Consider the following 26,713-nt stretch of genomic DNA (forward strand, 5'->3'; position numbering starts at 1 on the left):
AGGCTGTCAGTTACGCTGTTAGAGTCACGGGGCCCCATCCGGCCTGAGCTTGTGGAGGGAAGTTTGTTCTTGCTGCTAAATCGCAACCACTACTGCAGGCCCTAATCGTTAAGTGAAATTTATCATTAAGTGAAATGTTAAGATTAATAAAGATATATTGATGTTATTTTTGAAAGCTATTATCAGTAGTGTGAACTCCACAATAAAACGATTTCAGATGCCAACTTTCAGATCTAAAAGAGACCTTAACCATTCATCTGCTCCAGTCCCTCGTGCTTACAGGTAAAGAAACTGAGTTCAGGAACGTTAAATTACTTGTCCAGGGTTGTGGCCAGATCGTGGCAGCACCGAGATAAGACCCCAGGTCAGCTGCACTCCCACTTCAGAGCCCATTCTGTACTAACTTACTACCTCGGTCTTTGGGAAAAAAAGAAAAGAGAAGCGATTGGTTGATGAGGGGGAGATAAATGCGCTTTACTTGTTGCTGCCAACCTGAGTCAGACAGAGGGCGGACATCTTGGCTGCTCCACCCTCACTCCCAACTTCATTTATATTCTTGTGCTTTTTCTCCTCTTGTACTTTACTCAGAGGGAAGTACAAGCCTCCATATGATCCAAAGGGCTTCCTTGCAGAGGGTTGTACGGTCCTTGCTGGGAATGCCATTCCAGAAGAACCACAGGAATGGGCCATGCCTGTAACACTGTGGTTAGAGTCACTTCAGGTGTCTTTGGTGGCCTCTGCAACAGAAGTTTCACAAATTTACTCTGAGAATTGAGTCCGTCATCCTGGTGATGCAGGGAAGCAGGGAGCAGGAAGAGTATAGACTGTAGTAAGGACAGAGTCATCTCTCTGAAACCAAGAAACCATAACATTTTATATGCACACGTACATACCTGTGGGCCTACTTACGCAGGCACGAAAACTCCTTAGCAGGGCCCTAGAAATAAACACATGTATTATGTTGACAAGAAAATTAAAAATACAAAAGAGGAACTACTGATAGGATAGGCAGAGTAGATAACAAATTGACGAAGGGTGAGAAGTTTCCCTGATAATTAAAAAATGGACCATTTTTTAGTCTTTGAACTCTTTTCCTTTTAATGCCATGGTTTCCATATTTTCCATCTCTGTGCTCACAAATTTCTTTTGCCTTTGAGTCTATACTTGTAAAGAATGGGAGTCTTGTACGATGAAATACTTTTAGATTCTACATTGAATTTGCCTTCTATGAATGCTCCTTCCCTGAGAGCGTTGTTGTGTTGTAGATACCGGTATTTCAGCGAGGTGGAAGTATAGTGCCAGTAAAGACGACTATAGGAAAATCCACAGGCTGCATGACTGATTCCCCATATGGACTCCGGGTGGCCCTGAGCACGAAGGTATTTGGAAAATGTTACCTTTACACATCTCATTCGTTACTACTTTACCTCTTTACAGGAATGGTGGCCTTTTGAATATGTGACCCTGTAAAAGCGAGAGGCCCCAGGAACGGGATGGGTGCTTCTGATGTTCTTCTAGAAGTCAAAGTTTGGAATCATGTCTGAATCATTGTCCAGCTTGTCTGCCTTTCCTGGAATTGTTCTTAAGAGAACTCTGAGAACTAGAAATGATAGAAATTTCCTCCTGGGCACCATGACCCTTGCTGCTGTGCAGCTTGGCATTGATTACCACTAGACTAAATGCCCATTGGGCCTAGTCAGCCTGCCGCATGGATTAGCCCTAAAACTCAGTGTTCTGTAAAAGGGTGCCTGGATCTATGCAACATTTCAGGAACACCAACCCCACACAATGACTTCTGTTCTTGTCAGATGGCTCAAACAACTGAAATCTTCCGGGGTAGAGCTTAGAAAGATCCAGAATTTGTATGTCCTTTTTAGAAGATCTTTTGAGCCAAATGAAACCCATAGCAGACTCCTTTCCCATCCCATCTATAGTACCAACACAAACTCTTACTCTTCTACAGGACTAAACACAAATTTACACTCTTATGCAAATATAAAATAATTAAACTTTCTTTTCCATCTGTTTCACTTAGACATTCTTCTTGGGCCAAATTATGAGCCTCAGACCACGGAATAAATACAAGAGACTCAAGGTCCCTAGCACATCAAGCGTTGTCAATGAACAGTAAACGGCCACATGGAGTGCTGTGACTTTGTTTGACATGCCAGAGAGGTCCTCCTACTGAAAGGAAGTAGGAACTAGATGCCATCCTCTAAATGGATGGCTTCTAAAGATAGCTGATCCTGTCCATTATATATAAATTTTGTTAGCTTTAGTTTCATTCTGTGAACTTTCTTGACCTGTCATCACATTCTAGGGTAGTATTTTCAAAGAAGCCACCTATGCCACTCACCATATTTTGTAGTTTAAATTTTTTTCAATAAGATCTAACTCTTTGAGCTCCTCTTATATGACTTCCTTATTCATATTCTTTCACTAATGGGTATTGAATGTATATATTTATACGACTACATTGTACAGCTTGAATATTAAGTTTTTGTTTAATAAAATTTTTCACAAATTTTTTAGGCCCGTTAGTGGATGACATTCTTTTCCTAGTAAGCTATTATATAAGCACATCCTCTATCCATGATTCACTCTCCAGGATTCTGCCGTGGGTGAATTCTACCTCGACGACGGCCATTCATTCCAGTACCTCCACCAGAAGCAGTTCTTGCACAGGAAGTTTTCATTCTTGTCGGGGGTTTTGATCAACAGGTAATGGCAGCTAAAAAGCTGTGTGCCTTCTTAAATATGCAATCCTCAAAAACGCAGCGACTATTTTAAGGTACTATTCAAAGAAACTAATGATGAAGGCCCTTTGTGGAGTATTTTTTTCAGCTTCACAAAGGTGTAATTTGGCAAGTAAAATTGTAATATATTTAAAGTGTACAACACGGTGATTCGCTGTATGTATATACTGTAACAGGATTCCCCTATCAAATTAGTTAACCTACCCATCACCTCACATATTTACCGTGTGTGTGTGTGTGTGTGTGTGTGAAAACACTTAAGCTCTACTCTGTCGGCAAATTTCAGTTACATAATATAGTATTGTCAACTGTGATTCTCAGACCATATTCATCTTATAACAGAAAGTTGGTATCCTTTTACCAGCCTCTCCCTATTTTCATTTACAAATACAATTTTATTTCTTCCTTTCCAATTTAAATGTCTTTTATTTCTTTTTCTTGCCTAATTGCTCTAGCTAAGATATCCAGTACTATGTTAAACAAAAATGGTGAGAAGTGGGCATACTTTTCTTATTTCTGATCTTCTTTCAGCTTTTCCCCCATTGAGTATGTTACCTGTGGGCTTGTCATATACAGCTTTTATTAAGTCGAGGTTCTTTCTTTCTTTCTTGAGAGAGAGAGAGAGCACGAGCATTGGGGTGGGAAGGGGCAGAGGGAGAGGGAGAGAGAGAATCTTAAGTGGGTTCCACACTCAGCATGAAGCCCAGTGTGGGGCTCGATCTCACGATCCTGAGATCATGACCTGAGCCGAAATCAAGAGTTGGACATTTAACCCATTGAGCCGTCCACGCGCCCTGAGGTACATTCTCTCCATACCCAATTTTTTGAGAGTTTTTATCATGAAAGGATGTTGAATTTTGTCAAATGCTTTTCCTATACCTACTGAAATAATATTATTTTTATCCTTTTTTGTTAATGTAATGTATCACATTCGTTGATTTGCCTACGTTGAAGCATCTCTGTATCCCAGAAATAAATCCCACTTGATCATGGTGTGTGATCCTTTGTTGAGGAATTCTACATCTGTGTTCATCAAGGATGTTGGCCTGTAATTTTTTTTTCTTGTACTGTCCTTGCTAGCTTTAGTATCAGGGTAATGCTGCCCTCATAAAATGAATTTGGAAGTGTTCCGTTTTTTGGAAGAATTTGAAGACGATTGATATTCTTTAAATGTTTGATAGAATTCAGCAGTAAAGCCATCTGGTCCTGGACTTCTCTTTGTTGGCAGTTTTTTGTTTACAGATTCAGTACCCTTACTACTAATTGGTCTGTTGAGATTTTCTGTTTCTTCATGAGTCAGTATTGGTAGGTCGTATGTTCTAGGAATTTTTCCATTTCTTCTAGTTTATCCAGTTTATTGGTGTGTAATTATTCATAGTAGTTTCCTATGATCCTTACTATTTCTGAGATATCAAATATAACATCTCTTTCATTTCTGATTTTATTTAAATTCCAGTATAGTTAACATACAGTGATATGTTTGATTTTATTTGAGTCTTTTTTTGTCGGTGAATCTAGCTACAGATTTGTCTATTTTGTTTGTTTGGTTGTTTTTTTTAAACTAGCTCTTAGTTTCATTGACCTTTCCTGTTGATCTTTTTAGCCTCTGTTCCATTTATTTTCACTCTGATCTTTGTTACTTCCTTCCTCCCACTAACTTTGGGCTTAATTTGTTCTCCATTTTATAGTTACTTGAGGTGTAGAAGTAGATTGTTTATTTAAGATTTTTCTTTTTCTTAATGTAGGCATTTATTGCTATAAACTCCCCTCTTAGAATTGCTTTCCCTGCATCCTGTAAGTTTTGGTATATCGTGTTTCCATTTTAATCAGCCTAAGATATTTCATTTCTCTTTTGATTTTTTGTTTGACCCATATGTTATTTAGGGGCATGTTATTTAATCTCCATATATTTGTGAATTTTCCAATTTTCTTCTTGTAGTTGATATCTACTCTCCTACCATTATGGTCATAAAAGATGCTTGACATAATTTCAGTCTTTTTAAATTTGTTAAGACTTGTTTTTAGTCTAACATATGATCTGTCCTGGAGAATGTTCCATGTGTGCTTGAGAACAATATGTATTTTCCCGCTGTTGATGGAATGTTCTATATATCTATTAAGTTTATCTGGTCTAACATGTAGTTGAAGTTCACATTTTCCTTATTGATGTTCTGTCTGGATGATCTACCCATTGGTGAAGGTGGAACACTGAAGTTCCCTGCTATTACTGTATTGCCGTCTATTTCAACCTTCAGATCTACTAATATTTGCTTTATATAGGTGCTCTGATATTGGGTGCATAAATATTTACAAATGTTATATAACCTCTTAGTGAATTGACCCATTATATGACCATCTTTGCTATTATTACAGTTTCTGGCATAAAGTCTGTTTTGTCTGATATAAATATTAGCTACCCCTGCTTTTTTTTGGTCTCCATTTGCATGGAATATCATTTTCCATCCCTTCGCTTTCAGTCTGTATGTGTCCTTAGAGCTGAAGTGGATCTCTTACAGGCAGCATATAGTTGGGTCTTGACTTTTTAACCATTCAGCAACTCTGTCCCTGTTGATTGGAGAATTTAGTTCAAATACACTCAAGTAATTATTGGTAGGTGGTTTGGGGGCCCATACCTCAGGTGGGGCCTTAAAACTGGGGCAATAGGGGTGGTCCAAACCTTTCCGTCTTCAGGGAGAAGCTGGGAGTTCTCCTCCCAGTCATATGGCACTGTCCTGGGGGTGGAGGTTACAATGAGCGTGTTTCAGCCTTTCCCACCTGATTTGAGGTGGCTGTTTCCTTAGTCACCTGATGTATGAGAGTCACTCAGCTAGTTTCTATATTGCTAAAAGGGAATTGCTCTACACGTAGCTTTACATTCAGTTCATCCACAGGAGGAAGGAAATTCAGGGGCCTCTTATGTTGCCATCTTGGTCTGGAGTTTCTCTGAAGTATTTTTCAATCACTCTACGAACCTTCCTTCCCTACTGTCTCCATCTTCCTGTTCTTCACTCTCTAAAAAATAAAGAAGAGTTCACGTTCTGATTAATCCCACTTATCCACCCATTCAGCAATTCATTAAGTATCTGATTTCTTAAAAACTGATTGCATTGTCCAAGTCACATTTGAGACTTCAGTGTCCTTAGGTGATTCCTCTCCGCATGGCTTGTTAAAGGGAGGCTGGTTTGGCTACTGGTGAGGCAGTCCGCGGCACAGGGAATCACGTTCCCATCTCTTCATCCTAGTAAACATGACAACCATATGGGTCATGCCTCCATAGGGAAAGCTGGGAGGGGAACTCCGAAGGCTAGGATGTTGACCTAATAACCAGTCCAAACCTCTATTCCCCTCATTTTCCTAACCACATTTTTATCAATTCCAGTTGTGCCGACAAAAGAGGTCATTATCCCAGCAAGTGTGTGGTGGAGCAGATCTTTGTCCTAGGCCTCAAGAAGCAGCCATCTTCTGTGACCACCCGTTCATCTGGTGAGGAAACAGGTCATTTGTTTTTGTAAACATGGAAGTATCTGCAGGAAAGAAATGATTAGTCCTAAAACTGACATAGCACACTTAGACAAGTGGACCCTGCACTTTCTGATGGAGGTCAGATATACTGGTATCTAGACGGAGCAAGGCCATCCTGCTGCTTCTTATCAGCTGGGCTTTCTGCAAACTGTAAGCTGTTGATATTTTTCTAAGGGAAATTATTTGGGGCTTGAAATAATATTATAGCTTCTCTGAATGTATTTTTAACTGTAGATATCTGTAGCCCCAGAGAATCCTACCCATGTTTATGGAGTTTCTTGAAGGGCTATATCCTTTCTTACCTACTGAATTTCTTGGATAAATCACTTTGTTCCTTACAATTTCTTTTCAACAGTCTTGCACTCAAAATGATGGAGTGTTTAATGTTTAAAAACATTCATGGACATCCATGGGTAAAGTGCTATTAAATTAGATTCTCCTAGGTGGGGTATTAGGTTTTATGACCGAGTCAGAAGTATTTTAGATTCAAAGGAAAGATTTTTCTCTCCTAGATATTCATCAAACTTTTCCTGTTATTGTCTTGATATTTAGATGGTAAAGATGAGCCTGTGGCTTTTACATATTGTGCCCAAATGTCCACCCTGCATCTGGAGAAGCTCTCACTGAACATCGGGGCTGACTGGGAGGTTCACATCCGATGATGGCGCCGTGCACTGGGGCGAGCACAGGAAGCAGCCGGCACCTTCCAGCCTGGGCCTTGGCCTGTTCTGAGATCTGTGCTGCATGCTAATTGGTACATGCTAATTGACTTCTCTGGCTGAAAATTATCCTTCATTGATCACCAGTTTACTAATGAGAATAGATTTCAGGTTTCACATTTTTAGAGGCACTAGTCATAGTCTTTGTGTCAAATACTACTTCTCCTAGATGCAAGTAGCCATGAGACATTTATAGAGTTCATTAATCTTCCACTGCTTCTTGGACCGTGGTGCTGTGGTAAATGCCGGGGCCCAATGAGTAGCTTCTCTTTGAGCACAGCTGGATGGTTTTTTTTTTTTTTTAAGGAAACTCTACCCCCAACGTGGGGATTGAACCCACAACTTTGAGATCAAGAGTCGCAGGCTGTACCAACTGAACCAGCCAGGTGCCCCTGGATGGGTCAGTTATATGTGAGATGTGGGCCAGCCCCACCTTGTGTGGCCCATTGGTGGAAGCTTGCCTCAGGCCACATGGCAGAGTCAGGCTGGCTACAGCCACTGAGTTACTCAAGGCCTGTCTCCAAGTGGACAGCAGCCTCTGGTACCCCCCCCTCCAAGCTATCTTTCACCTGCTTAGACGTGAGCAAAACAACCCTTTTCTGCTTGCAACAGAGTTTCTCTCCCCTAAAGATTGACTCGGAAGCACAAAGGATTCTTTTCCCTGTCAGGCTTTTTGGGCTTCAAAATTCCTAATTAATCTTCTTAAAATCCTTTACTTATCTTAATTGCTTTTATTAAATCCTGTTTACTAGCCACAGAATATTTGTAACATGAGTAAGCTATAGCTTCTAATTAATTATAAAATGAATACCCATGTCCCCACTGCTGAACTTCAGAAATAGAACACAGGGCTGGGATGAGGCTGAGGTAAGTGAGGTGCTTGCCTTGATCAAAAAATTCCAGGGGGTACGAAAAATGCAATCATCAAAATAAGTGGTATCTTAATACAGTGTTTTTAAAAATCAAAATCCATGCAAAAAATAATGAACAAAATATCAGAATTTTAAATAAAGACAGGATCGGTATTACGAGGTTTCCTGTTCCCTCAGCTGCAGGACGGCTGAGCGTGGGCTGGAACATTCGGACATGCCGGCCCTCAGGGTGCTTGCCGCTCTGGAGCCGCCAGTGACTCCCTGCTGCCCGCCAGCCCATCTGCGGCCGCCGCCTGGCCTCAGCGCTCCCAAACCAATGCGCGTGTTCACGTGTCCTTCACTCAGCAGCTTGCCAACTGCCGCCTCTGTGCCTCGTGTTCCCTGGGCCGAGGTACCCACCACCTTCCCCCCACCTCTGCAAATCTTACCATCCCTCGGGCCCGACTCAAAAGCCACGGTTCCATGAAGCCTTTCTAACCACCCGAACGCGCCCGTGGCCCTGTCCCCGTGAGCAGTGATTTTGCCCATCTCCGAAATGTTGCTCCACTTACAACGTGTGTTCGACTTCGCATTCTCAGGGATGGCCCCTTAATGTCCCAGTCTTGTCTGTCTGTTCCCCTGCTGCACTGGTGTTCCGAGCACGGTGTATTTGCCTTCTGTCGCTCAGAGCGGCATTACACTTGGCTTTCAGTAACTACTGGCCACAAGTGGTTAACTGATGGATTTGATTGAGTAAAAAATGAAATTGAATGTATTTGTTTCTGATTTACTTTTTTGAGAGGACTCTTCCCTCTAGACGTCGTAGATGTTGTGCATTTCCTTGTGGACACGTTTCATGCTATCAGTTGAGATCTGGGCTTTGCACCATTTATAGGCTCACACAGACATTTGCAGATTCTTTGCTATTTCTGTAAGTTTTGCAGTTCAGGAGAAAGGAGGAAGCCGACAGTAGCTGAAGCAGTATTTCCCAGCCTCAAGCTTCCCTTAGCAACCTACAGTAAGAACCTGAAAACGGGGTGATTTTACCTAATATAAGTGTTGGCTTTTAATAGCATTTAAAGTTGAATAATTAAGACCTATCTTTAGATTAACATTTATTGCATTAATTCCTCCGTGTGAAATATTCTGGGGGGAAGAAATGAATAAGAACTAGTAAATTAGTGGGAAACTGCTCTACCTTGGCCCAGAATGATACTGAAGAACATTGGCCTGGAGACATTGAGTAGAGACAAATACCGTTGGGTGTTAATAGTTCTCTGCCCTTACTGCTTCTCCCCTCCCCCACCTCCTGCTCCTGCAGCTGCGCCCCAGAGCTGTGTGGGGGTGAGTTGACCTACAGGGGTCTGCTTACCTTGTTGGGGCTAATTCTTGACATGTTTACTCAGGAAACTGGATTTCATGTAAGAATTAGAATAATTTCCACAGAGATTGAAACAAAGCTCTCAAATGCATAATGTGTCTAAATGCCAAGGAACGAGCTGACATATTTGTTTAAAATCAGAAACTGCCCAACGGAAAACCAGGCAAAGGTCGTTCATAAAGTAAAACAGATAAACCAAGCATGAAGGATCCTCAGCCTCATTAATAATCAAAGAAATGAATTTTTTAAAGATTTTATTTATTTGAGAGAGAGAGCATGAGAGAGAGAGAGAGAGATCACGAGTAGGGGGGAGGGGCAGAGGGAGAAGCAGGCTGGATCCCAGGACCCTGAGATCATGACCTGAGCTGAAGACGTTTAACCAACTGAGCCACCCAGGCGCCCGGTGAATTTTTTTCCCCCTGACTGGCCAAGATGAAGAAGAGTGAAAATGTCCAGTGCTGATGTTGGTGTGGGGAACAGTCATTCTCATGCATCACTGGAATTATAAATAAGTATAATCTTTAAGGATGAGTGTCTGGCAATAGTGTCAGAACTTTAAATCTGCATACTCTAAGCCAGCAATTCCACTTCAGGTAAGTCAGGTAAATGGCTCAGAGCTACTAACTGCAGTGTGATTTTCACTGTGGAAAACTAGGAGTAAGCTGCGGTCTTTAACAGGGGGCTGGCTAAACATAGCCCTTTCATACAGCAGAATACTGTACAATTAGGAAAGTAACAACCTGTATGTACATCAACATAGAAGAAATGTTTTTATTAAAGGTTTATTGAGTGATTTCATTTATGTAAAAGTTATCATAAACTGAAATTGAGGGACATCCTATACTCTTCAAAATGTAAAGGCCATGAAAAATAGGTCTGAGGAAATGTTCTAGATTGAAAGTGGTACCAAAGAGACATGACAACAAATGTGTGGTCCTGGGCTGGAATCTGGACCTATAAAGAGCATTATTTGGGACAGTTGGCAAAATTTGAATGGGATCTTTTGATTACGTGGTAATTTTTCTAATTTTGAAGGTTATACAATAATTACATAGAAGAATTTCTTTGCTTTTTAGGAAATACTAAAGTATTAAAGGGTAATGGGTCATCGTATCTCTAACTTACTCTCAAATGGCTCAGAAAATGTATGTATGAGAAGGAGACAGAGACAGAAAAAGCCAAAATGAGTTTAGATGTTACAGTTGAGGAACCTGGGTGAAGGTTATATATAGGAACTCTTCATGCTGTATTTTCCACTTTCCTATACGTTTTAAACTATTTAAAAAACAACAAGTTGGGCCATGTCTCTATAATATCTAACAGCTCTAATGTTTGCTTTCTAGTATTGTAAACGCTTATAAGCTGTGGCATGTAAGACAGGATGAAACAAACAGCATTAATACAAGAACATACCTCGATTCTAAGGCTGGAAACCACTTCACAATGTTCCTCAGATCAGCTCTTCACTGAGAAGTTCAGGGCCACACCAAGTCCTCTACTTCAGGGACACAAATACCGTCTTCTTGTTAGCTAGGAAACAAAGGGGAGTTACTCAGATCTGAGGGCTGAAAGCCATCAGCGGGAGGGAGGAAGGGAAGGAACAAAATCAGGGAAGCACTGTGTTTTGTCTTGCAGGACAGCCTGCAGCCCGCCAAGGAGACTCCCCAGCCGGTGTTCACCAGATAGCCTCTTATGTGAGCCAGTGGAGGCCAGCTGGGAGCTGAGGACCTGCCACAGAAGCCCCCCTGAGTTGTCCTAAGTTAACTTAGCTTATTAGAATACTAAGATCTCCTCCTATGGGCTGAGTTTTCTGCCATTTTTTGAACGTACCATGTATGTGCTAGCATGTTGACATGCTGGGCATGCTCAGTTGAACCAAAGTGCCTGAGCATAGAATATCTCTAAGTTTCTTAATATATATACAAGCTCCCTGCCCCCTGCCCCCTAATACACTGAATAAAGGCTTCTTGTACTAACCCCACAGGAAGACCGTACTTTGAGAGCTATCTTCCTTTCTCCTTACTTGTAACAAGCAATAAAAAGGTCTTTGTTTTCAACTTACTTGGGTTGTGTTCAATTTAATGCACACCAAACGGCAAAGCCGTCGAGTCCAGTCACCCTCTGAGCCCAGGCCGGCAGCACAGGCCGGCAGCCCCGGCCCCGCACCCACACTGTGGCAGCGCTTCGCTGGTGCTCCGCCACAGAGGTCTCGCCCGACTGCAGGAGCTGACCGAAGAGCCTTCAGGAGGGTTCACACTAAGAAATGGAATACATGCTTACATGTTGATGGGGGCATTTATTTAGGGCAGATGACCTGTATAGCGGCCAGACAATGTCCTCCCTGCATTTGGAAGGCCGGCTTGGTCACCGTCCTTCTCTTCCCAGATCTGAGTTATCCAGAAGATCCTGGCTGTGGTAGATCTGAGGTGGTCAGTTCCTCACAGAAGTGATCCCAAGGTTTGGTTCCAGTTTGACTAGGTACCAAGACATTCTCTGTCCAAGGAGGCTGCTTGCTCTTGAGATTGAGCTGTAGGACTAACTATGTTCTGGGCACAGCTCAATTTAGAATAGGTGAACTCCCATGTGCCAACATGACCAGGGCCAATCCCAGATCAGGCCATTCTCCTAAAGGCTCCCTAGAGGAGAAAGCACAGATTGTTGCCAAGTGTTTGTCTTAAAGTTGTGCTGAGCCCTATATCCTAGTTAACCAAAACCAGTGATCCAGGGGCGCCTGGGTGGCTCAGTCGGTTAAGCATCTGATCTCCAGGTCCTGGGACTGGCCTGCGTCAGGCTCCCTGCCCAGTGCAGAGTTTGCTTCTCCCTCTCCCCTCCACTCATGCTCTCTCTTAAATGAATAAATAAAAATCTTAAAAAAATAAAACAACAACAAACCAGTGAATCCGATCGCCATGGCCATAGAGAAGACTGCGATTCTGGAGTTTGGTCTGTGGGCAGGGCTCTTTCACTTTTCCACATCTCTTTCAGTATCGGGATATCATAATGATAGGCAGCAGAAACACAGTCAAAACATAAATATCCAGAGCTTTTTGGTTTTTCACCCATAATTGACCATCCTACCTAAAAGCCTTCTGGAAAATGGAATTCCTATGACTCTCAAACTTCCCACTCCACTTTTAAGATTTCTACCTACCAAACCTTCTGAATGCCTTGGGTGAATTCCAAGGGCAGCATCCTAGACTAACTTCTCAGCCCAGGACCTAGTCACCAGCAGCTCCACCGGAAACAGATTACCATATTAACTGCAGACAATGGAGGCCATATAACTAGATTCTAGGAGAGAGAAAGGATGGCATCTGATATCAGATCCGCCTGTCTTATGACCAGCCTCGCAAAAGACTGCAGTGCCGCAGAAAGGCCAGCCAAAATTCGACAGCTGCTTCTTGACAGTTGTTTCCAGCAGGGCTGTGGTATTAGATTCCTCTCCAGTCAGAGCTAAGGGAAGGGGAGCCCTCACTATTTATAGCATTATTGGAGTCTTAGTTATGCATTCAAGTCCTTCCCTGGAAATCAGAAAACCTGGGGTCTAGTTTGGTTCTGCAGCTAGATGATCTTGGCCATGTCAACCTCTCCAGGCTTTGATTTCTTCATTTGTTGAAGAAAAGAGATAATTTCTAAAATTCTATGAGCTTTCCATGACGTCACCGTAAAATTACACCAGATAGCTCAAGTTTCCTCATGTAAAATAGGGTTAATCAAACCTGCAAGGTGGTCGAACAGATTTAAAATATTCTATGTGGGGGCACCTGGGTGGCACAGTCCATTAAGTGTCCAACTCTTGATCTCAGGGTTGTGAGTTCAAGCCCCACATTAGACTCCACGCTGGACGTGGAGTCTACTTGAGAAAAAAAAATATGTATCGTATTTAGTAAGGGACAAGTGGGGAGAGGTAGGGAGAGATAGGTGGGGGCTACATGACTAGGCTCACACAGGGTGCTGCGTGTTCAGGCTCACAGAAATCCCAGATGCAGAAGCTAAGGCGTGCAAAACCAGAGATAAGAGAATATAATGAGACTAGCAAGACTACCTCATTTGTCTTAAATGTCAGAGACAAGATATCTCTATAACAGCTACCGCTGGACCACTGAAAATTACCAAACTTCAAGGAAAAGTGAACATAGTTGGGGCACCTGGGTGGCTCAGTCGTTAAGCATCTGCCTTTGGCTCAGGGCGTGATCCCAGGGTCCTGGGATTGAGCCCCGCATCGGGCTCCCTGCTCCACTGGGAGCCTGCTTCTTCCTCTCCCACTCCCCCTGCTTGTGTTCCCTCTCTCGCTGGCTGTCTCTCTCTGTCAAATAAATAAATAAAATCTTAAAAAAAAAAAAAGAAAAAGAAAAAGTAAACATAGTGCTATCGGTGGTAGAGATGTCAAGAAGATATAAGTTCCCTAGTCAGTTCTCAATAAAAGACTGCAGCGAAAGCCTGCAGTGGTGACCCATCCCAGACCCCTGGTGCTGTAGAGAGCTTTTTTCTTTCCTTTGTGTTCTCACCTTCACTTCATAAACTCACTTCACCCTTTTGTGTCCGTGAGATTCGTTCTTCAACTCGGTGAGACAAGAACCCTGCAATCCTGTAACACTGTGTATGGAAAGGAAAAAATAGTAACTGCGCGGAACCTGGTAGATACCACCTTAGCCAGGTGATCAAGATTGATGCCACCTGTGATAAAACACCTCTCTATCGTGGACCCCCAAATGAGAAGGGCATATGACCTCTGTGATATTCTTTCCCCAAATCCATAACCTCAGTCTAATCAAATGAAAAACATCAAACTCAAGTTGAGGAACATTCTACAGCATGCCTGCCAAGTACTCTTCACAAGTACCGAGTCACGTGAGACAAAGACTGGAACCATCAGAACTGGGAAAATACTAAAAAGACCTAACAGGGTCGCCTGGGTGGCTAGGCCGTCAGGCATCTGCCTTCGGCTCAGGTCATGATCCCAGGGTCCTGGGATCGAGCCCCGCATCAGGCTCCCTGCTTGGCGGGAAGCCTGCTTCTCTCTCTCACACTCCTCTTGCTTGTGTTCCCTCTCATGCTGTCTCTCTCTGTCAAATAAATAAACTCTTAAAAAAAAAGAAAAGAAAAAGATCTAACAATTAAATGCAGTGCAGGAGCCTGGATCGGATCCCATAACAGGAGAGGAAAAAACAAAACCATCAGTGGAAACACTAAAGAAATCAAAATATGCCTTTTGTAGTTTAGTTAACAGTATGTTACCAACATTAATTTCTTAGTTTTGATCATTATACCATGGTTACGTAAGGTGTAAACATTAGGAGAAAGGCATAAAGAAACTGTACGCTCTTGCAACTCTTTTGTAAATCTAAAATTACTTTAAAAGGTTTGAAAACTATGTGCTAGCGGTGGCTAGCTCACAGTAGGCGCTTAATGAATGATGGGTGTGGCAAGCAATGCACCGCTTCCAATAGAATTGAGTCTAAGGAGTATTTATTGATGGAAGACACAGTGATACGAAGCCATTAATTAGCCTTGTTGGTGTCAGAGAAACCATTCCAATCACAGATATTGCATGATGTTGGCTGAAATATGGCTTAAAAACTAGTTTCTTGATCCTTGAAGAGACTTCTGGGAACTGAAGTGTGCAGCTGTTCATATGCTCATTCTCTGCCGTTTGTTGTTGGCTCAGATCGGATTTCTCCCTGATAGCATCGCGGGTCTACAGCTACGCAGCTAAATAAACCTTGTTTTGGGACCTGCTAATCTGAGAGGGTTTTTTTTTTTTTAATGATTTTTTATTATATTATGTTAGTCACCATACAGTACATCCCCGGTTTCCGATGTAAGGCTCGATGATTCATTAGTTGTGTATAACACCCAGTGCACCATGCAATACGTGCCCTCCTTACTACCCATCACCGGTCTATCCCATTCCCCCACCCCCCTCCCCTCTGAGGCCCTCAGTTTGTTTCTCATAGTCCATACTCCTGAGAGAGGGTTTTATCCACAACAATTGATAAAGCCAAATGAATAGCACCTTGCCATTCTGCTATAATAATAGCCTCATCTTACTACACACTCATCTTAGTTACTAGGGTACTTTAGTGAGACAGCCAAGGAAAAAAAAAGTCCGCGGTGTGTGGCCGGGAGACAGCTCCTCTCCCAGGGGCAAATCAGCCAAGATACTTTGATTGCATTAGCAAAGCAATAAGAAGGGTGAGAAATTTCTCCTCACATAGGGAAATTTCACTCAACAGATAGATAACACGTATTTATTAAAAGCTTTCTATGTGTTTAACCCTTAGAGTGGAAGGGGGACCCAGGTCCCACCTTCGCGGAGCTTACTGTCTTGTAGGGCAAACAGGAAGCTCTTAAGCAGAAACAATAAAATGGGGGTGGGTGCCGTGAATTTCAAGATGGTATAGAGCGGTGGGCTGGGACTCAAATGCTTGAGGCTGGAGAAAGGAAACTTCTCCCACTCCGCTTTACATGTCATTGCTGAGTTTGAGAGTGGAAGTCAGTCTTTTTAGAGGCTTTCTTAGTGTAGTCAGATAGGCACACTCTGACTGGAGACACTGTGACCACGTGGTCCTGAGCAGATGGCACGTATCCCGGTGCTGTACACGTGGAAGATACTCAGCAAATGCTCAGAGACTGAAGGCTGATCTGCACCAATGAGTGACACTAACCCAACCTGATCTAACCGCAAAGTAATGTTAAATTTAGGTCGTCTCTAACAACAACATTTTTTGAGTGCTTAAGACAATCCTGGCAGGGCACCTGGGTGGCTCAGTCGGTTAAGTGACAGCCTTTAGCTCAGGTCATGATCTCAGGGTCCTGGAATCGAGCCCTGCATCGGACTCCCTGCTCAGTGGGGAGTCTGCTTCTCCCTCTGACCTTTCCCCCTCTCATGCTCTCATTGTCTTTTTCTCTCAAATAAATAAATATTTTTTTTAAAAAAGACAATCCTGGCACTATTTTAAATGTTTTACATCAATTAGTTTAATTTTTGTAACTCAATAACAGAAAGACTATCCACATACCCATTCTATAGGTGAGAAGACTGAGACACAGGAAAAAAGGAAGTAGTAACTCACCTAAAGTTACACAGGCACAGCCAGCAAGCAGCAGGCTCAGATTTGAACCCAGGCAGTCAGACTTCAGGTTACGCTCCCCTATCCTGCCTCTTCAAGAGTAGTAGTAAAGGTCCTTGTGCATTTCCTTAGAGGACGGGAGGACAGGCTGATGGTCCCTACAAGCAGCAGCCAGACACAGGGCTCCTCAAAGCCCCAGCGATCACGAGCCTGGTAGTCCTCCCTATTTCAGCTCTCGCCTCCCACCTTCTCACGTAGCCTCTAGCCTTGGGCCGGTGAGACTGGTCACGTGGGAACGGGCAGGGCTACAGCCTAGCACAAGCCTCCACTGAGCCACATGTGGAATGTAGCCATCTCCTGACAGCCCGGGCTGCAGCTACCAAGGTGGAGGCCTGGCAGGCAGTTCCCTTCCCCAGAGCCACTTGCGTTCTTATCTTAGAGCCCTGAAACCAGCTCTTTTGAAATGACATCCCCTGGGACTCAAAAGGGAATCTGATCAGTAACCAGTTCCACCTCCTGACCCTAAATGTGGCGCGCCTGAAAAGTCTACTCAGGGGCACTTTCTGTAGCAAATTTGGTCCAGTATTTATTTGGGGGGGGTGGGGAGAGAGAAGAGTGTCTAGGTCAAGTGGGCAAGAAAGACACAGGCATTTTTCTCAACTGGGCACTCTGCTGAGTGGCGTTTTCCACCCAGACAGTTCCACGGAACGCTGACAGCATAACGTTCTAGAAGAGATGCCAAATCCAACTGAATAATGTTCTGACATCCTAGAGTTTGAGAAAGTAAAGATTATGTTCTCAACAATGTCTAGAATATTCTCCTAGAATTCAGGATCTCACGTTCACCCTGGCTACCTTTTTTCTCAATATTGATCTCCGTTCACTTGGTGGCCGATGCGTGGACCATCTGCACAGGAGCCGACTCAATAACGCATCAGCAGTTCTTTGCTAATTTTCAGTGTCCAACCTCCTCAAATATTCTCCTTGCGTTTCCTGAGGACACCAGCTCTGTGACAGCACGGACACGCCCCTCGCCGGCTCCTTCTCTCTCCACCACGTCCGGCTGCACGCTAGCCTCCCCGGCTCTCATACTCATACTCTTCCTTCATGTCTATTTTTAGTTTTCCTGGCTCAGGCGTCCCCAGGCCACTGAAACACAACCCCCTCTCTCCCCTCTGCGTCTCCCTCTGGCATGCGAGCTGCCGGCAGGAGCCCCCCGGTTAACCCTGCCGCAGAAATCCTCTAGGGCTCCTTCCTCGGGAAAACCTCCGACTTCGGGATCACAGCTCGGCTTTTAAGATGGACAGAAGCTGGATGACCTTCTGATGGGCTCGAGCTTCGAATCTGGATGTGGACACTTCTCTCTCAGATGACAGAATCACTCCAACTTCCCCTTAGCCGTTGCTTCCTTCCCTTGCAGGGAGCTGTATCTTGTTTTCTTTAAAAAACCTTTTCCTTCCAAATTTGCCTGCCATGCCAACCGTCGTCAGCGCGTCCGTGGCCCCACGGACAGGGGCCGAGCCCAGGTCCCCGGGGCCGATTCCCCAGCCAGGCCAAGGCAAGACCACCGAGGCCGGGGGCGCAAACCCAAGTGGCATCTATTCGGCCATCATCAGCCGCAATTTTCCCATTATTGGAGTCAAAGAGAAGACATTTGAGCAGCTTCATAAGAAATGTCTAGAAAAGAAGGTTCTTTATCTGGATCCCGAGTTCCCACCAGATGAGACCTCTCTCTTTTACAGCCAGAAGTTCCCCATCCAGTTCATCTGGAAGAGACCTCCGGTGAGTAGCTCGCAGGCTTGGGTTTTTTCCCTCCGAGAAGTCCTCCCACTCAGCACCTCCCTGCAGCTCCCCAGCGCACATGGGCAGTAGGGGGAAGGATCCTGGCAGCAGCCCCGTGGGGCTCCACTGAGAGCGGAGGCCAAGCCCATTCTCACTCTCTTGCTCTCTTTTTCTGAAAAACGTCTTGCTTTGAATGAAAGTAATGGGAACTCGGTTTAATTCATCCTATAAAAGTAAATATCCCGGGGCACCTGGGTGGCACAGCGGTTAAGCGGTTAAGCGTCTGCCTTCGGCTCAGGGCGTGATCCTGGCGTTCTGGGATCGAGCCCCACATCAGGCTTCTCCGCTATGAGCCTGCTTCTTCCTCTCCCACTCCCCCTGCTTGTGTTCCCTCTCTCACTGGCTGTCTCTATCTCTGTCAAATAAATAAATAAAATCTTTAAAAAAAAAAAAAAGTAAATATCCCTCTCCCAGAACAAGTCTCTGTAAGAGTCCTTCCATTTCTCAGGCTAAAATCATGATGTTGCTCCTTAGTTTGTCAGTAGCCGTGACTCTCTGCAACACAGAAGCCCCGCAAAGACGAGAGTAGCCAGCAAAGACCACTTTTCCTTGCATAAAATGTTAGGATTAGAAGCAGAAATCCTAGCAATCATTTTTGTCCGCATACCTCACCCCACAAATGAGAAGGGCACACAGAGGAAAGTACATCCAGAGAGGGCGTGACGGCCCAGATTAAAACCCCTTCTCTTTGGGTAACTCTTCCAGCCTCCGGGTTTCATTTACAGTGATCTATCAGGTGGAAAATCCTATCCCCCTACTCGCTTCTCTGATCAGACCTCCCATATGACTCTTATTCTTAATTCAGGGAGTATTTACTGGGCATCTGCTAGAGCCAGAAAGTGGGCAATCGACTGGGGAAACAGTAGTGAACAAGAAAGACAAAAATTGGGGTACCTGGGTGGCTCAGTTGGTTAAGCGTCCGGCTCTTGATTTCGGCTCAGGTCATGATCTCAGGGTCCTGGGATGGAGCCCCGAGTTGGGCTCCGTGCTCAGCGGGGAGTCTGCTTGAGATTCTCTCCCTCTCCCTCTGCTCCTCCCCCTGCTCACTCCCCACCCCAAATAAATAAATAAATCTTTTAAAAAAGAAAGAAAGATAAAAATTCCTGCTCTCCTAGAGTCTAGAATCCTGAAGGGAAGAGAAAATGTTCTCAAGAGAGAACATTCAGATGCTATGGGGTCACGAGGCAAGGGGAGCTAACCCCATTCAGGGCGAGAAACCCTCCCTGAGGAGATCGTTGACGCTGAGGCCCAGGGCTACTCATTATCTTAATCAGGTTACTCTGGGACCTAGTGCCATCAATTAGCCGTGTTTTCCTTTCTAATCTGAGATGAAATGTCCGTGGCTCCTTTCCTTTCCTGACAGTTCTGTGGTAAGGCCTGCGACTGCCCTGAGGACCCTCAGTTTAGAAGAAAGGACTGGCAAGAACTTCATTCTGCAGCCCAGCTGCTGCCCTGAAGTATCTTCGATGACACTGTTCTCCCCTCCCCTCATGCCTTCAGGATAAGCCCAAACTCCTTACAGCTGAGCTACAGGCCCTCCCCAGCTGGCCCCTGCCCGCCTGTCCACCTCATCTTCACCCTCTCCCCGTGGATCCCGACACATTCAGCTGCTCTGTTGTTCCGGGTCCTGTACCTCAAGGCTCTTGTTCATGCTCTCTGTCTGGAATGACCTTCTTGTTTTTATCTGATCTGCTCCCCTCACCCTCTCTCCACTGCTCAGGTGTCACTTCCTTCAAGCTTCCATACAGGCCCACACTGGGTGCTCAGCTGCTGGCGGTGAATGAAAACCCACAGCTGAAGGCGTTGAGCTCCAAGAGATAAGGGCAGCCCAGCACCCCAAGGCGGTTGGGGGAGGGGGGATATTCCTAAAAACCTTTCTTTTTCTTTAAAATAGGTTCCATGCCCAGTGGGGAAACCAATGCAGGGCTTGAACTCACAGCCCTGAGATCAAGACCTGAGCTTGAGCTCAAGAGTTGGACATTTAACCGACTGAGCCACCCCGGCACCCCCTAAAAGCCTTTTCTAATACTACTGCAGAGAAAAAAAAAACTTACAAATGCTGTTTTTAGTGAAATCATTGTGGATTTTAGTCTTAAAAACAAGACTTGCATACTAATAAGAACCATGTAAGGGTCTGTTATGCTCTAGGCACTACGTCAGTCCTCAAATTTATACTGTCCTTGTCAGTGTGACCTTGGGGGCACCAAAAGACCTGTTTCAAACTGTGCTCCCAACACCAACACCCCCTCGCGTGCAGGTGAAATGATTAAGGTCCAGAAAGGGCAATCACACAGGTTGATTGAAACTGAAGCAGTGAAATGATTCCAGAATTTTCTCAAGTATAAAGCACTTCTTGGAGATGTAAGTTTCCCATGCGTTCCATAGACGTAGTAACTTCTACCAGGTTTGAGCAGTCTGAAATGGAGACCGTGTCCTAGGAGAGGCCCTTACTGCTTCTACTACCTGAGGCACAGAATCACTGAAAGCCAATCTGAGTATTTATTCGCAATTGAGTAGTACTTATTACAGTTGGATGGTGGTGGTGGTGGTGGTGATGGCAATGATGATGATGATGATGATGATGATAAGGGGAGAATTATTTAAGCCAGCTATAATTCTAGTTAATATGGTGCTGCAGTTTCAGCCTTTCCCTCTTCAAAGAAGGGACAGCCAGGCCACCTGTCCAGGCACACCCATAATCTCTTCTCAGTCACTTACCAATGCTACCTCACTCTTCCTCCTCCTCTAGGGAGCTTCATGCATTGAGCTTCCAGGCCAAGCTGATTCCTTTTGCCCTTCCTTCTATGATCTATTTCTAGAATCAGAAAGCAGACAAACCATGCAACACTTCCCAACTGTTGAGCCAAATTCTCTTGATGACAAACCCCTGGACAGAAGAGAAGGGCTTCTAGAACAGGACCTCTGGAAAACTGATTACTCTTGCCCAATTTCATCAGGGAAATTCAAATCAAAACCAACGAAATATCACTTTGTCAGAATGGCTAGACTCAAAAAGACACAAAAATAACAAATATTGGCAAGGATGTGGAGAAAAAGGAACCCTTGTGCACTGTTGGTGGGAATATAAATTGGTGCAGCCACTGTGGAAAACAGGTTCCTCAAAGAATTAAAAATAGAACTACATTATGATCCAGTAATTCCACTACTGGGTGTTTATCCAAAGAAAACAAAAACACTAATTCAAAAAGATACATGCACCCCAATGTTTTCTGCAGCATTATTTAGAATAGCCAAGTTATGGAAGCAGCCCAAGTGCCCCCCCCCACACACACACAGAGGAATATTACTCAGCCATAAAATAAGAATGAGATCTTGGCATTTGCAACAACACGGATGGACCAAGAGAGTATAATACTAAGTAAAATAAGTCAGACAGAGAAAGACAAATACCAAATGATTTCCCTCAAATGTGGAATCTAAGATACCAAACAAATGAACAAATAAAGAAACAAAGAGACACACAAACAAAAAAGCTCTTATGTAGAGAATAAACTGGTGGTTACCAGGAGGGAAGCGGGTTGGGGGATGGGTGAAATAGATAAACAGGATTAAGAGGTAAAAACTTCCAGTTATAAAATAAATAAGTCATGGAGGTGAAGAGTGCAACATAGGGAATAGAGTCAATAAGACTGTAATAATGTTTTTGGTGACAAACGGTGGCTACACTGAAGGAGTTGAGCACGGAGGAATATACAGAACTGTAGCATCACCTAAATGTTGTACACCTGAAACTAATATAACACTGTATGTTAATTATACTTCAATTAAAAAAGCAAAATAATAACAAATAGGAGCACCTGGCTGTCTCAGTCAGAAGAGCATGCGACTCTTGATCTCGGGGTCACGAGTTTGAGGTCCACGTTGGGTGTAGAGATTACTTAAATAAATAAAAATTTAAAAATAGTGACAATAATAAATAAATCATTACATTTTTCAGGTTAGGTCTTGTTACCACTACAAAATTATCTTTGAATGTTTTTACAGATATTTAGCCAAGTGTGCTAAACAAAATATGAGTCTTCAGCATGGCAGACTGTAGCTTTTCTCTTCATGAGGAAAACTCATAAGGAAAAATTAGGAAGATTCTTATAATTACAGAAAGAATAATTTCTCTCTGTGGGTGGGCATGATTGCTGTTTAGCGGGGGAAGAAAAGAAAAAAAAATGCTAGTTTATTTACAAGATGGAAGGAGCTAGAACAGAAACCAAAGTGGGGGGAGGGGAGGCAACGGGGCAAGAGGCCACATACCCCAGTGTCATCCCTCCACTTGACCTGACACGCAAAGACATCTTTTTTTTTGAAGATTTCATTTATTTATTTGAGATCGAGTGAGAGAGAAAGCACAAATGGGGGGAGGGGCAGAGGGAGAAGCAGGCTCCCCGCTGAGCAGGGATTCCCGACCACGTGGGGCTCCATCCCAGGACCCCAGGATCCCCACCTGAGCCAAAGGCAGACGTTTAACTGCCTGAGCCACCCAGGTGTCCGGACACCCAAAGGTAGCTTTACTCACGAACTTGTGAAATGCCTGAGGCAAGGAAAGTCACCTGCCGGTAAGGGGAGGAAGTTAGTGTCTTCAGTGACACACACAGGATGAGCCCACACACCCAGAAGCGAGTGTGGAAAGCACGGTAGTGGGGAAAGAGAGGCGTACAGACGCACACTGCCAGGAACCCACTGCACGCTGGTGGGGGGAGGGGCTCTGTCCTCTCAGAGGCTGCAAAGTGGGAGCTCCAGATCTCTGGGGCGCCGTGAGGCCCCAGCTGACACCTGGAGAGTGAGCGCCCTGCCTAAGAGAAGCTGACACACGGTGCAGCCGCTGTGGAAAACAGTATGGAGCTTACTCAGAAAGTTAAAAATAGAACTGCCCTACAATCCAACAAACGCACTAGGGGATATTTACTCAAAGAACACAAACACTAATGCAAAGGGACACACGCACCCCTATGCTTATAACAGCGTATTTACAACAGCCACGAAATGGAAGCAGCCCAAGTGTCCAACCATAGAGGGATGGATAAAGAAGAGGTGGGATACATACGCCAGGGACTCTTATTCCGCCATAAAAAAGAATGAAATCTTACAATTTGCAGCGGCACGGATAGAGCTAGGGAGTATTATGCTAAGCAAAATAAGTCAGAGAAAGACAAATGCCATATGATTTCACGCCTATGTGGAATTTAAGAAACAAACCAGCAAATGGGGAAAAAGAGAAAGAGATAAATTAAGAAACATTCCTTTTTTTAAGATTTAATTTATTTATTTGAGAGAGAGCAAGAATGAGCGGGGGAGAGGGGCAGAGGCGCAGAGGGAGAAGCAGACTCCCCACTGAGCAGGGAGCCCAACTCGGACTCAATCCCAGAACCCTGAGTTCATGACCTGAGCCGAAGGCAGACGGTTAACCGCCTGAGCCACCCAGGTGCCCCCCGAAACAGATTCTTAATTATCGAAAACAAACTGGTGGTAACCAGAGGGGAGGTGGGTGGGGGGATGGGTTAAACAGGTGATGCGGATTAAGGAGGGCACCTGTCCTGATGAGCACTGGGTGTTGTACGGAAGTGCTGAATCACTATATTGTACACCTGAAACGAATATTACACTGTATGTTAACTGGAATTTGGATAAACCTTAAAAAGCAAAAAAAAAAAAAAAAAAAAGAATCTAACACTTGCTTTACCATTTTCATCCCAACTTTAAGTCTAAATAATCACCATCACAACTTTTAGAAGTTTATTATATTCCCCAGAACAACAGGAAGATAGTATTAAAACCGCTATCAAAAACTCCTTATACATTTTAGGATAGTGTGGGAACTTCTTTTAGCCATTTCAGGGAGATGGGTTTCTTTCCTGAATTCAAGGTTTTGAAGGGAAAACGGATGCTCCCAGCCCCTTCAATAACCTGCCTATATTAGTACTTCTCATAGTCTGAAAGCTCATCCTTAGCCAGAACTCTCCTGGCCACAACTTTTGTACCTTCTCTCTGGTCTGACCCAGAAGATAGCAAAATAGAGTCAGCAGATTTCCTGTACATAGTAATCCTCCCTGTCCGTGAATAATCTCATCCTTCCTTTAGATGCCTCAGATCAAATAGTCATAGACCTTCTCTAACTTTACTCCGAAGTGTGGTTTTTCCAGCCCGGGGGTGTCAGTGCTATGATCCTCATATTCATGGATACAGTCGATCCTCATTATTCATGGAGTCTGTATTTGTGAATTCACCTACTCACTAAAATTTATTTGTAACCCAAAATCAACATCCATGGCGCTTCTGTGGTCATCTGCAGACATGTGTAGTAGGGCAGTGAAAAATCTGAGCCGCCTCCCACACACTTTCCCAGATGAGATCAGGGCGACACTCGGCCTTCTCATCTTAGCTCTCACCCTGTAAACAGGTGTCCTTTTCATAGTCTAACAGTGCTGCTTTTTTCACATTTTTGCACTTCTGATTGGTGATTTCTCTGTTTAAAATGTGAAGTGCTGTCTCGTATTCCTAAGTGCAAGAAGGCCAGGGTGTGCCTTAGGGAGAAAAGACATATTAGATAAGCTTCATTCAAGCCCAAATTTTGGTGCTGTTGGCTGTGAGTTCAATGTTAATGACTCCGTAAAATATATTAAATAAGCTCTTTAAGCAGGAACACACTGAAGAGCACGTATTGATCAGTGATAAAAATGTGACTAGAGACTCACAGGAATCTAATCCTGTATGGCCTCCAAAAGCAATGGTTCGATACTCGCTAATTCCGCCTTCACAGCCCCTTTATAGAACAGAACTACCATGAATAGCAAGAATCGACTATGATTCCTGTGTTCTCTGTATTCTTAAATATCACAGCTTAAAACAGTACCCTATGAAGGGTATGATTAGCAGGAAACATTGCAACATGTTTTAATCCGTTATAGTCATGATTTTTTTTAAAAGATTTTATTTGTTTGACAGAGAGAGAGAGAGACAGCCAGCGAGAAAGGGAGCACAAGCAGGGGGAGTGGGAGAGGAAGAAGCAGGCTCCCAGCAGAGAGCCTGATGTGGGGCTCGATCCCAGGAGCCTGGGATCACGCCCTGAGCCGAAAGCAGACACTGAACGACTGAGCCACCCAGGTGCCCCTATAGTTATGATTTTTTGATGTTCGAATTGTCCCATCTTTGGACAGTGGGAGGCCCCTACGAGCTGCCTGCATCATTTGTCATGACCCCATTCACCTTTTTTTTAAAGATTTTATTTATTTATGTGATGGAGAAAGAGAGAGGGCGTGCACAAGTGGGGGAAGGGGCGGAGGAAGAGGCAGAAGTAGGCTGCCCACCGAGCAGGGAGCACGATGCGGAACTCCATGCCAGGGCTCTGGGATTATAACCTGAGCCAAAAGCAGATGCTTAACCAACTGAGCCACCCAGGCACCCCCAACCCTATTAATCTTAAATAACTTCCTTGTTTTCTGGCCACAACAAAATGTCCCAGGCTTATATTGCACATTTCTTCCCCCAGACCTGGAATGAATCATTTTTGCACATAGCCTGGTTCCTTTTAGTCTGAAGCGAAGCTAATGGAAAGGGGTGAAATGTGGAGGAGAGCAGACCACCACCTCCCAAGCACCCAGTGCTTGGCCACTGCATTGGTACCCTGAGGTTGGAAGCTTCCTGACCATCTGTGGTGACACCAGAGGTCTCCTGCTCTCACGGCCCCTTCCACGGGCCCTATCGCCTCCACAAGCAACATTCCTCCCTGGGTATCTTCCCAGCCAGGGGATCACCAGGCTCGAGTTACTCAACTCTGAAAAGAAAAAACTCTTGGTTGGCATAAAATAAAAGCTACTCCCTGCCAGTGTGGAATGAGAGGAAGAAAGAGAACTATAGGAAAACCCAGGCTGTGTGTCATGAGCCCTCTGTTCCCAGGGCTAGGCCCCAGTCGCTGGCGATGTAGCTTCTTTTCCCAGGGATATTATTTCTCCTTCCTGAACCCAGCTCAGCAGGAGGTCTGCTTGCAATCTGACTGAGAGTATCCTCTTCCGTCAGTTTAGAGAAGTGGGATCACTGGGCTAGCTACAAAGAGGAAGACCTGAGGGCGTCCTGCAGAGTGTTGAGAAAACTAAATTTGGAACCAAACAGACCTCATCTAGACCCTGGCTGGCTCAGCCACTAACAAGTCAAATTGGGGCACGTGTGTGGTGCAGTCGGCTGGGCAACCGACTCTTGGTTTCAGCTCAGGTGTGATCTCAGGGTGGTGGGATTGAGTCCCACATGGGGCTCCGTGCTCAGCGTGGAGTCTGCTTAAAAGACTCTCTCTCCCTCTCCCTCTGCACCCCCTACATGAATAAACAAATCTTTTTTAAAAAGTTTAATAATTACCCTTAAGATGCCTGGGGGGCTCAGTTAGTTAAGCATCTGACTCTTGATCTCAGCTCAGGTTTTGATCTCAGGGTTGTGAGTTCAAGCCCCACGTTGGACTCCACTCCAGGCATGGAGCCTACTTAAAAACAAACAAACAATTATCATATGGTTTCTCTCATCTATGGAACATAAGAACTAGGAAGATGGGTAGGAGAAGAAAGGGATA

General features: G+C 44.3%; 2 protein-coding genes and 2 long non-coding RNA genes across 15 annotated transcripts in view; 2 read left to right on the plus strand and 2 right to left on the minus strand.

Annotated features, from left to right (window-relative positions):
- The window catches only part of GANC (glucosidase alpha, neutral C), a 73,214-nt gene extending 61,932 nt beyond the window's left edge, over positions 1 to 11,282 (plus strand). For 2 of the 6 annotated variants that reach the window (XM_008702211.2, XM_040620498.1), the window contains 5 exons: positions 1,266 to 1,379; positions 2,609 to 2,721; positions 6,136 to 6,239; positions 6,831 to 7,032; positions 8,047 to 8,619. In XM_008702211.2, the coding sequence (XP_008700433.1) occupies positions 1,266 to 1,379; positions 2,609 to 2,721; positions 6,136 to 6,239; positions 6,831 to 6,940 (441 nt within the window). In that variant the 3' untranslated portion in view covers positions 6,941 to 7,032; positions 8,047 to 8,619. Of the gene's footprint in view, positions 1 to 323; positions 365 to 1,265; positions 1,380 to 2,532; positions 2,722 to 6,135; positions 6,240 to 6,830; positions 7,033 to 8,046; positions 8,620 to 10,864 lie in introns of those variants that run through there. The other 4 variants (XM_008702212.2, XM_008702213.2, XM_008702215.2 and 1 more) reach the window with 4 other exon arrangements.
- LOC103673429 lies at positions 319 to 1,259 on the minus strand. The gene is made up of 2 exons (XR_005831935.1): positions 894 to 1,259; positions 319 to 737 (listed from the first exon to the last, which is right to left on the minus strand). It is a non-coding gene; the product is annotated as an uncharacterized LOC103673429 (long non-coding RNA).
- Positions 9,578 to 26,713, minus strand: part of LOC121100202 — a 35,160-nt gene continuing 18,024 nt past the window's right edge. The window contains exon 4 of the long non-coding RNA XR_005831934.1: positions 9,578 to 10,759. This is a non-coding gene — a long non-coding RNA (uncharacterized LOC121100202). The remainder of the gene's footprint in view (positions 10,760 to 26,713) is intronic.
- CAPN3 (calpain 3) overlaps positions 17,371 to 26,713 on the plus strand; it is a 49,933-nt gene continuing 40,590 nt past the window's right edge. For 2 of the 7 annotated variants that reach the window (XM_008702199.2, XM_008702200.2), the window contains exon 1: positions 17,374 to 18,084. In XM_008702199.2, the coding sequence (XP_008700421.1) occupies positions 17,776 to 18,084 (309 nt within the window). In that variant the 5' untranslated portion in view covers positions 17,374 to 17,775. Of the gene's footprint in view, positions 18,085 to 26,713 lie in introns of all 7 variants that reach the window. The other 5 variants (XM_008702196.2, XM_008702197.2, XM_008702198.2 and 2 more) reach the window with 5 other exon arrangements.

Source organism: Ursus maritimus, unplaced genomic scaffold (genome assembly GCF_017311325.1).
Source record: "Ursus maritimus isolate PB19 unplaced genomic scaffold, ASM1731132v1 scaffold_35, whole genome shotgun sequence".
Taxonomy (NCBI): domain Eukaryota; kingdom Metazoa; phylum Chordata; class Mammalia; order Carnivora; family Ursidae; genus Ursus; species Ursus maritimus.